Raw genomic sequence first — 11,165 nt, 5'->3', positions numbered from 1 at the left:
ACATTGTAATAACTCCACGTATCGGCAGTACTTAAAACAGCAATAATAATGTCACAATAGAGGAATGAATTAAATGCCAATTGCCTCGATTTTGATTCAAAATCCCAATTTTCATCCCTGACGAAGGGGGAGGCCCCCGAAAATTCGGATTTTGAATTAAAATCAAGGCAATTGGCATTTAATGCATTCCTCTATTGTGACATTATATATATATATATATATATATATATATATATATATATATGTAAAAACAACAACAACAGTGATAATAACAATAATAATAATAATAATAATAGTTATTATTATTATTATTATACAATATAGGTTTTCCCGGCCAATTTCGCACTTTTGTCATTCCATTTTGATAGAAGGTTCACTCAATTTAGCGAAAATCCTCGTCACTGCACATTCTGTCATTCATTCAATTTCAATTCAAGTTCAATTTAGCATTTCGATCGATGAAATTTGCACGAGTGCCTTTCGAATCCGTAAAACGGGCATTCAAATTGGCACGTGCTCTTCAGTCATTCAAATTCGCCAGCACTGGCCGAAAAGGGTATTTCAATCATTCAATTTCGCGTATGGGCAGTCAAATTCCAAACATGTTCATTCAAATTAACGTCATGTTATTTCTTTTTTGAAAAGGTGAGAACATTTAAACACGTATTTCTATGTGACTTTTTGTTTCATCCGCGCACTGTTAAGCATTAAAAGTATCATATTTTTGACCCTATATGACTCGAGTTTGTTGTTCTGTAACGCCCATTTTCTTTCATACATGTCATTTTAGGCTTACATGTACCAATACTACAGATTAACTTCATCTTCTTACAGTCATGACAGCACAAGTTAGATACAGACGTATTTCTCAAGAAAAAAAAAGAATTATAGGAACATTTGATGATCATAACCTTGACTTCCTAGAACTGGCCGACACACTCGGAATAAAGCGCTCAACGGCCAGATAAGTTGTGGCCACATGCACTATCTTCGGACTGGAAGATTCAATAAGAACATTGAAGCAAAAAAAAAAAAAAAAGCTGTTGCCAAAATCTCTAAAATGAATACGAAAATATGAAACAAAATGTAATGACGCTTGCAAAACAATAACTACGTTGACAAAAATAAAGAAAGAACCAAAGCATAAACATGCTTGCTAAATTGACTGCAAAAGATGTTAAATTGGATGACAAAAAATGAATTCGAATGAACGAGTGCAGCATGTCCGTGATCACGCGACTATATCATTCTAAATTGAATGAACGAATAACGAAATGGTGCTTGTTTTATGAATTTCAATTAAAAAAGTGTTAATTAGAATGAGGCTAAAGGTAATTTGAATGCTCCAAAATGAATTTGAATGAAAAGATTATAAAATTGAAATACCGAACATGCCATCTAAGCTAAATTGTGATAAATTGAATGCACAAATTATGAATTGGACTGAAAAAAGTGCGAAATTGGCCGGGAAAACCTATATTAAGGTCACGAATCCATGAATCAATCCTCTCGTGGGAGTAAAATACATTAGTGTCATCAGCTAATAAAATAGAATTTTCAAAAGAGGATGAGCTGTTGCTGTCATTAAAGGTCCTGTTTACCTATGGTAGCAGTGATTTTAAAAATGTTAAAGATATCACATTTGATGCAAATGTGTTGGTCTGTTTTATCACAGACATCCTACCATATAAAATTTTCGTGATAAAGCATAAAATATAAGGAGATATCAGTATTTTTCTCAGTAAACTATAACTGTAGTCTGGACACATCTTTATTTGTTTGTTCACATTTTTTATTGTTCACATTTTGTGTATTTAACAATACTCAACATGGATTATACGAATTCAAATATTTACAGCGGTTGTTTTTATCCATAACTCACATTTTAGAACTATTAGCACTAAAGCTGGGTTTTTGTTTCATCTGCAAATGGCAAATTATGCCTTTAACGCGTGTGAAAAAAGCAATGGTCCAAGTGTATCCCTATAGGGGGCACTTTAATGGTATTGTACAAAAAAAAAATAGTTGACTGCATGGTTACATAATGGTGATGGTTAAATGTCTGAACTCTTTAACCATGAGAAAGTGGTGATTCTGACGCCCTAAATATGCGGTTTATTGTGTAAGAAGTTCATTATCAATAGTGTCAGAGGCTTTACTAACATCCATGTAGACTCTAATTGTACGTTCTCTATTTGCGAGTGCTTTCAACGATATTATCACCGCATTTGATTATTGCATAATCCCTGTATAGAAAACCCTCTTCTGATGCAAAATTGAATTGATTTTGATTTAAGATGTTAATTCCTTTCAGAAATGAATCTCGACGATTATACATGTATTCAATTTTCAAGGTTTGTGGATACTTCAGTGTATCGTATGTAAATTTTGGTTTTTATAATTTTATGTTGACTCCAATGCCTTATCTATTTTCTCAATTATTAAAACAAAAAGAAAATGCCGTTTACTCTGTCTATCGTATATAAATTTCGGTTTTGATAATCTTATGCTGACTCCAATGAATATCCGAAAATCTATAAGTTTCTCATTTATTAAAAAAAAAGACAAGTTGTATTATTTCCGTTTCCATACCTCTTACTTCGGCTCTAATCTTTTTTTTTTTCTTTTCACTGATGAAGCACATTTGAATTCTATAACGATTGTTATATTGCAACTGACTGCGTGAATCTTGTATTGTCGATCATGGGACTTTTTAGTGGAACATTAAAAGATTATCGTAAAGACGTCAACAAAGTCATCGGTAATAATAAATCCCTTCATTTTGACCACCAGTCTGTGGTTATCCTGATATCTATAAAACAACAACAGCAATGATAATAATAATAATAATAATGATAACAACAACAACAAGCAAAACAGGCACAAAACAACAAAACCCTCTAATTGGCTTTTAATTGCTCTCGCAGAAGCTTTTCAATGTTTCCGTGACTGTGTAAACCTGAATGTGTTAAAGCGTTAAACGTGAGTCATAATGTTTGATAAAAGTTACGAAACGGCGTATGTTCTGTTTTAAAACTCTACATAGATACTTGCCCATAATTGCACGTATACCAAACTTAGCAAAGTCATCAGCACTCCCACATTCAAATAAACACACATACACAGAATCACGAATACTCACGTATATAGATATATATATATATATATATATATATATATATATATATACATACATCCTGGAATACACATTATTGTAATGACTGTATAACGACAAATAAACACAGCCACACAAGCCAGCTAACACATCATTATCCAATCGCTTAAACACGATAAAAGCAACAAAGAAGAATATATTGAAGTCAAGTATTATAATTGCAAATTCATGAGCAACATAGAACCAGTGAAGAAAATACAGAAATTCTAGTGCAAATATTTGTGTACAATGTATGAGTTATCTTGATGTTAAGTAATTAAAAGTGAAAGTCATATTCTCAGCCGTGCTGATACCTAAGTTACTTAATGACTCTCGGATGTCTACCAAGATTTATTACTGAAAGGTACAAAGACTTTTGTATTATTTTTCAAAACAGTGAAGAACAGACTCATGATATTGTAAAAGTCGAACGTCTAAAGTAGCATTGCTGTATTTGCGCTTACACTTTAAGTGCGAAAGACTGTATTTTCAAAAGTACACATTCAAAATGATTAAGAAAAAAGAAAAAAATACCCTGTTCTTGTCATGGATTGTGTCAAGCAGTCATCATATTGGAAAAGAAAAGCAAGATGATTTTGTCAATCTCCGTTCATATACGTCCTAATGCCACCCACCTATCATCGGAAATTATTTACATGTACATAGATAAAGAATATGTATATATTTATATATATATATCAGTTTATACAAGCACGTACAAGAGTAATGTCGTTTGCAAAAACCACTGCACACCTGCAATGCGAAGTACCCATGGTCATTATTGACCTCTGTCACAATTAGCTAAAATGTCATCAAATTTTATTCACATAGAAAAAGGTCTTCGGTGATAAACAAGTGCTGCAGAGATATTCAAATGGGTTTCATATTGTAAACATTAAACATGAACTATTATCTGAGATGACTGGCATTCCGCCAGTGAATGTCTAACAAAGTCGAGTTGAAATTAATTCAGGATCACCAGCCTATTGATTTCTCACCGCTGACTTAAAAAAAAAAATAGCTACTTCATGTTTAAACTAGTAACGACTTTGCACAATGACACAAACTCTGACAAAAGTTTACTATCTGTCCCACACAGATATAATATTTCAAGAAATATCAATATTACCGCGAGAGCTACGCACAAGAGAATTATATTACGGCATAATTGAGACAAAATGTATCATTGATTTCACAACAGTAACACCCCTCAGAGATAGAGAAAGACATATACCCTGTCTCAGTTTGACATTTATTTTGACATATAAATTGTGACACTAAAATACAGCTTTATACCGGTATCATAGCAACATGAAATGAGTAAAAAGATCACAGACATCTGAAATGGATTGCTTGTTTGCATTTTTCAAGGCGATGAAAGTGAGTCTTTGATACTAATTGGAAGCTGTAACGTTCAATCGGCAACATTTCAAAGTCAACATCCAGACAAGGAGTAATATTTTTGATTAATTGTATCCTATGACTGATACAATAAATGTGACTTTTCACACCAATGTTAACAGCAAACATGCCGATAATACAGTATACTTCAACGTGCCTTATGCAAATTATGGAGAACATCGTGATAAACTTTGAGTGCAAGCATATTAACATGACATCCAACAAAATGTGAAAACTTCCCAAACGAAGCCCTCAACTACCCATCAAACAACCAAACAGCTTTGAATCTTAAGGTGATCGTAAGCCTCCTGCGTGGCATAATACTGATAAATTCATTTGACGAACTGTCACCGACCAAAATATTGTGTAAAAACTGGGGGTTTTAGTAGCAAAACATATAACACGGGGCTATCTATACGCACTGACCACACCACAAATATCGTTTAGGAATCTTTAAGGCATATCTTGTTGCATTGTTAAACGGTAAGGGAAAGAGACCGCCCATAGGCAATCACTACAAACGATTTGAATGTTTACGAGCACATGATTGCTAATATGAACATAACATTATAAAATATACATATTTAGAATCAATCAGAAGCAGAATATATTAAGATAATTTCATGCAGAGTACACTAATAAGCGAAGGAACTGGAAAACAGAACAAAGGCCATCGCATCAAAGCTGCAAAGAAAAGCAGAAAAAGAAGCAACGGAAAGTCACAAGGGGGTGATTTACTGTAAAACAACAACAACAAAATAAAAAGAATCTTCTGTTAATTCTCAATGATAACGCGATGAAAACAAAAGTGGAAGAATTTCCTACAATTTGGTAGACATTTAGAGCGATTTTTTTTTTTAGAAAATATTTTTAGAAAATATGAATGGAATTAGAAAGATCGCCAACGAACATTTTTCGCAGAACTATTGTATGTTGGCCTCTAGACGTTGTGTTGTTATTATCATAACTAGAACATACAACGTGCGACGATTTTCTATACTTTCTGAGGATCCAAGAATGAAAATAGAGAATGAAATAAAATGTTACTCGATAACGTTTTCCCATGATTTCATTATAAAGATAAACACCAAAAGATCTGATGGCAACGTTGTGAATTAAGACGTATCAGGTTCCACTGCATGTCCTTTTCATTCTGTCGTTATCGCCTTATTGCACAGCTGCAACAAGTAGGAACGCTGATAAAGCCCCAATCGTACGTGAAGGAATTCTTCTGCTTGACATATGCTGAAACCCAGCTTTTCTTCTGCTTGCATTGCGTAGACCCGATGAACAAACTGTTGAAAACATATCAAACATAAGTAAATTAAGTTGCAAATTGGCAGAAGAATATTGATGCATTGATGTAACACTATTCTTTTCAAATGTGAAATACTTTTATTCCTAGGAAACATTTTCTTCATTGTCGTTTTGAAAGGCATTTTACAAACTGGAAATTGTGAGGAACACTGGACCGACGTGACTGAACTCTCTCAATTAACTCATCCGTCTATATTCTATTTTCAGTACAGTAGCCCTCGTGACGACAGCAAGTAAAGCGTATATATCTTTTTTAAACTCCATATAAAACTGCAAGTGTTTAACATTTACAAGAAGTAGTCGACTTGATACCCAAGGAACCCATAATCTGATTACGTTTATCTATTTATTTATACGTATATTGACATTTACCATCGAGTGTTTATACTTTTGCTCGTGTTCACACTTCTACACTCAATTTACATTTACATTGATCACTTTGCCACAACGCCCTGCACAAATACACTCTAAAGCCCGAATTCTCAAAGGTGGAATAACTTTATTACACCGCTTATTCCGCCGATTTATTACGCCTCTTATGCAAATCAGGCCCTCGTGACGTAAAATGACGCGATTTATTCCCCGAAATCTATTCTCAAAGGTGGAATAACTTATTCCCCGGAACAACACTATTCCGCGGAATAGTTATTCCAGCTTTGAGAATTTGGGCCTAAATGTTTTCGGTCTATTTTTTGTTTTCATTTATGTGCTTGTTTGTTTGGTTGCCTTAATATCATGACACGATACATGAACATTTGGCATCACTTTATAATTTCAAGTTTCGCTCCAATTTCATTCATACAAGTGCTTCTAAATTTGAACTTGACTCAATAAGATTCGTTTGTTCTCATATGACAGTGATAATTCTAGATGTAACAACAGGAATAACGAAATAAAGCTCTCTCTCTCTCTCCCAAAAGCAGAAAAGAACTAGCTATAGCAATGAAGACTTTCAACTCACGGAGCATTGACCCCAAGATAACAGGCCCTCCCCCTGTTATGGAGACATTCTGTTACGTAGAAGTATGTCTGCGAGTAAACTGTAACTCTGGTTCCATTTCTCAAATTTCCGTACTCCAAAATCTTCCATTGCGGATGCGATGGGCAAGTGTCTTCCATGCTACGTTTAGCCTAGAAACGAGTAACAGAAAAATGAGAGGAGAAGGTCAATGCAGTACCACGTGGATAAAAAAGGAAGCAAAGTTCACTGAGACATAAAGAACAGGCTCACCTTAATATACATATATGATATCATATACATATGTATTAAAAGAATGCAGCAATATTAGTAGAACACACCAACAAATGTCTGAGAAAAATCAGACGATCCGTTCAAAAGTTGTGAATTTTTTTAAACTTTGAGTGACGCCATAGCTGGATGAGAAGACTACTATATACAGCTTGTGATGTCATGTGCGTAGAACGATATGAAAATATAAAGAAAATTCAACATATTTTTCACTTTTCTCGCATGGAAAAAAAAAGAGCCTTTGAGTTGCCTCTTTCAAAAGGTAGGAGGAATAATATTACCTTTACCATACTTTAAAAGTGTTTTTTTTTTTCAAAAAGTCTAGTTTTGTGAAATTCTCTGTATATTCTACTTATATCGCGCTCCGTATGTGACATCATAAACTGTAGTAGTCTTCTTATCCAGCAGTGACTGCACAGAAACTTTAAAAATTCATAACTTTTGACTGGATTGTCCTGTCTTCCCCAAAATTCCACAGATGTGTTCTGCTGTTATTGCTGCATCCACTCAATTCGAATTTATATGAATTTGAACTTGTCCTTTAAAGGCGTCGTTACAGTATTTGCTTGCAGTCCCGTCACGGTGCTCAAGGAGACCTGAAATCTCTGGATTCCAGTAGTTTCTTCTTTCTGACAGCATAGACCTGGTTTGTTGAGGTCTTTTTCTACTAACTGACGTCATTAGTAGTCATAATGCCAAGGGCACTGTGGAATTTTCCTATACATTTTCGTCTTCACCTTAATGAGTGGATGTTCCACAGGGTGAGTGTTTTGCTGATATAAGATGAAAGCTGCTTTCCGTCTTTAGAATTCGACTCTTCTTTTTTTTTTTAACCACAATTTTCAACTCATTTTTTGTTTGGCTTTTTTCCTGCATTTTTAACATTTCAGCACAAAATAACATTATTGAAAAATATTTTTCAACCTTACTGTCCACAGAACACAATGTAAACAAGTCTTTTTTTTAATAAAAGAGAAAAAGAAAACACAATTTAAACAGCTATTTTTTTATCAAAGAAAACTAATCAATGTTAAATTAAAGGAACACCCATTAAGGAGAAATGCACCAGATCGCACACCGTAAACAATGTTAAGCGTATGCTTGAAATGATGATGGCCTGGGAATGGGGTATTGTAGAGAGGGGAAACGAGAAAACAAAATGGAAAATGTTGTGCGGATAATCGTGCAAAGTGCATTGACCTGTGTGTGAATGTGCATGGGCCACCCAAAGGTTCTTAATTATATTTATATATGTATGTATGTATGGATGGATGGATGTATGAATGTATGTATATTGTTATTTTTGTTAAATCTTCAAGGATTATTTATTGCAATTCAGGTATAATTATGAAACACAAATGAAACATTTTGTATTCAAATTCTTATGTCAGACATCAGTCAGTGTCAGTTCAATATGTATGTTTGTACTGAAGATTTTTAGAAAAAAAATGAAGTGTTGTTTCCGATATAAAGTATGCCTGCCAATGAGTTCCACACGTCAGAACCACGATGTCTGACTGGTTTGAGACCCAAAAGAGTTATCATGCAGATTAATAATGATTATTTGTTCTTCAGGACCTATTCATTTCATTTAAATGCATTTAGCGTGTTGTTGTTGTTTTTTTTTTTGCATAAACAAACTTTTACCCCTAAAATGGATAAAAGATATCTAATCTAACTAGGGATACATTCTGAATTTGTAGGTTAATATGATTAATGAGTAATAAGAATTGTATTCTATTACAGAATGTTTGCCAGTGTTGACACAAAAAGCACGAGTTGAAAGCGTGAAAACTCTAGATGAAGCCCATAATTGATCTACTTTCTTCATATAAACGGTGCCCGTAAAGTGTGTTTTAGCATCTATATATTAGGTATTAGGTTAGGCGATGAATATAAAGAAATTTACAATTACCCAGTATACATTAAAGAAATAAAATATATGATTAATTCATTACGTATTGATTTCACAACATTTCTCACACACTTTGAAAAGGAGGTCACGAGGTTTATTTGTCTGAAGACACAAGGTTTATTTGTTTGAAATGATTTGGTAATGAATACGATATGCTTGGTAGGACACGACAAAATAGCAGTGACTTGGTGGCCCGGGGTCACTGGAATTGACGTTGGGCCACCAAATTAAAAAAAAAACAACAACCTATATTTTGGTGGCCAGATCAAGGACAAAAGATTACAAATGATTTTTTTGAATATATTTTTCTTTATTTATGACCTTTACATTCTTTTTTAGGCCACCAAAACTTCAGAATTTAAAAATTTTCATGGCACGAACTGACCACCATATAACTGGTAACCAGAGAAAAAAAGTTCATGTCAAGCCTGTGTAGGCCAAGAAATGAGAGAATACTGTATAAAGGGAATAATTTCATGATATTCAAACTTGAAAATTCAATAGCTTTTTGTAAACTACTCATATCATGTATCTTAAAAACTTTCAATACTAAAGGCCAGTAAAGCTAATACAAGTCCCTAAACTCCCTACACGTATTAAGCCCACGTATCTTGCCCGGAAAGGTGTGACAGGGCCAAAACTTGGCTTCGAGTAAAGAGGACTTGCGTGCGCAACTCCGGGTAACTACGGGTGAGATACGTGCTAGGTACTGTCATGTGCGGGATATCTGCGGGGACTTTCGGGTAGCAAAAATTGTTATTCGCATGTCGCACGCAAGGCTTGCCCGGAAAGGTGTGACAAGGCCTTTAGGCAGTTCCCAGGACACATGATATAGATGTGAGTGAGCTTTTCGTATCATTACCTCAAAACTGTCTATTGATCATGTACAAAGCACTAACGAAAATGCAATTATTTTTCTGCTATAGAAGTGCAAAATGTAGGCGTAAAATGTTTTTCTTGACGGAACTTCAAAATAATGATCAGTCAGATGTATTAGGATTTGAAGCTGGAGCATATTACGTTTGAACAAAAAGCGAAACAAACAAAACACACTCGGAAAATGTCTAGGTGTTGTGAACAAATTATTGGCGAAACTTCACAATTTCATATATTCCGTAATTTCCATCTGCATACGATCAAGTTAGTTTTTCATTTGATATACCGCTTTTTTTATTTGATGAATACTGTTTATCGATAAAATTACTTTATCGCTCTGTATTAGGTCTCTATATCAGTTTCTCAAAGTTTTTCGACTGATAAACGAAGTTTTAGGAATTTTTGGGCAAACGGTGCGCCATAGGCATCTGCTTTTTTGCTGACGGAAACGATACTGTGATAATGTCTCTTGATGGACATACTACAACTAGTGTATTATGGAAATTCCAATCCTTGACGGTCTTATACGCATGACACTTTGATCCCGTAACCTTCTCTTCGCTATTTTATCAATTCATTACAACTTTCTGTTTATGTTGCACCCCGAGACGCACTTACTTTACTTCTGTGTAATGCAAGGTCCGTCTTCCTCGTTGATGCCGGTGATAGCCCTGAGAAACCGGGGTCCAAATGGTCAAGCTTGTCCCTTGAGAAGGCCACCCTTTTTTCGTATACGGCTGGGTGATTGACTATTCTATGGTGGAAACTCCGTAGCTGTGTACTCAAATGTGTCTCTTGCTCAGTGTTCAAGGACACTTTCATCTTGGCGAGATCTGCAAATAATTCTCGTATTAGTCCTAGAAGAAAAGGAAATAAATGAATGAGGAATGAGTACAAAACCCTGATTAGCCCTGCATCAAAGCGAATCCCGAAGATTCTTGTACTGTCAATATATTCATGCAATAAAATTTTAAAGCATTCTAGGAACAATGAACTTATACATTCGATGCATGACTGAAAACAAGCATTGATTTTCCTGATTCATTTTCAAAGTAGACTGTATGCTGTCCATCATCACCACATTTAAATATATCTAGAAGAACGTTCATAGAAATTTGTAGCCAAAATATATCCAGGAAAAGAAGCCATCGAATGGAGTCTACACATCGTAAATACGTCATAAAGAGTACACTCTTAAAGCTGTAGATCCCGAAGACAAAGGAAAAGATAAGGTTATAAGATAAGTGCATTCA

At 34.5% G+C, this 11,165-nt stretch overlaps 1 protein-coding gene across 1 annotated transcript; it reads right to left on the bottom strand.

Moving 5' to 3' along the window:
- Positions 1-5,714: 5,714 nt before the first annotated feature.
- Positions 5,715-10,734, bottom strand: LOC140228452 (uncharacterized). The gene is made up of 3 exons (XM_072308668.1): positions 10,531-10,734; positions 6,834-7,003; positions 5,715-5,850 (listed from the first exon to the last, which is right to left on the bottom strand). Exons 1-3 carry the CDS (start codon positions 10,732-10,734, stop codon positions 5,715-5,717), a joined length of 510 nt encoding a protein of 169 aa, XP_072164769.1.
- Positions 10,735-11,165: the final 431 nt, after the last annotated feature.

Source organism: Diadema setosum, chromosome 5 (genome assembly GCF_964275005.1).
Source record: "Diadema setosum chromosome 5, eeDiaSeto1, whole genome shotgun sequence".
In the NCBI taxonomy this organism is placed as follows: Eukaryota; Metazoa; Echinodermata; class Echinoidea; order Diadematoida; family Diadematidae; genus Diadema; species Diadema setosum.
The sequence above is the reverse complement of the archived record's forward strand: the minus strand, read 5'-3'. Positions and strand labels throughout refer to the sequence as shown.

Bases quoted from the DNA above. Each gene is read 5' to 3' on its own strand.
- LOC140228452 (XM_072308668.1), bottom strand. From the start codon at position 10,734: ATGAAAGTGTCCTTGAACACTGAGCAAGAGACACATTTGAGTACACAG. The intron at 7,004-10,530 runs GTAAGTGCGTCT...ACTCGTTTCTAG, and splicing joins TTGCATTACACAGAAGTAAA to GCTAAACGTAGCATGGAAGA. The intron at 5,851-6,833 runs GTGAGTTGAAAG...TGTTTTCAACAG, and splicing joins TATCTTGGGGTCAATGCTCC to TTTGTTCATCGGGTCTACGC.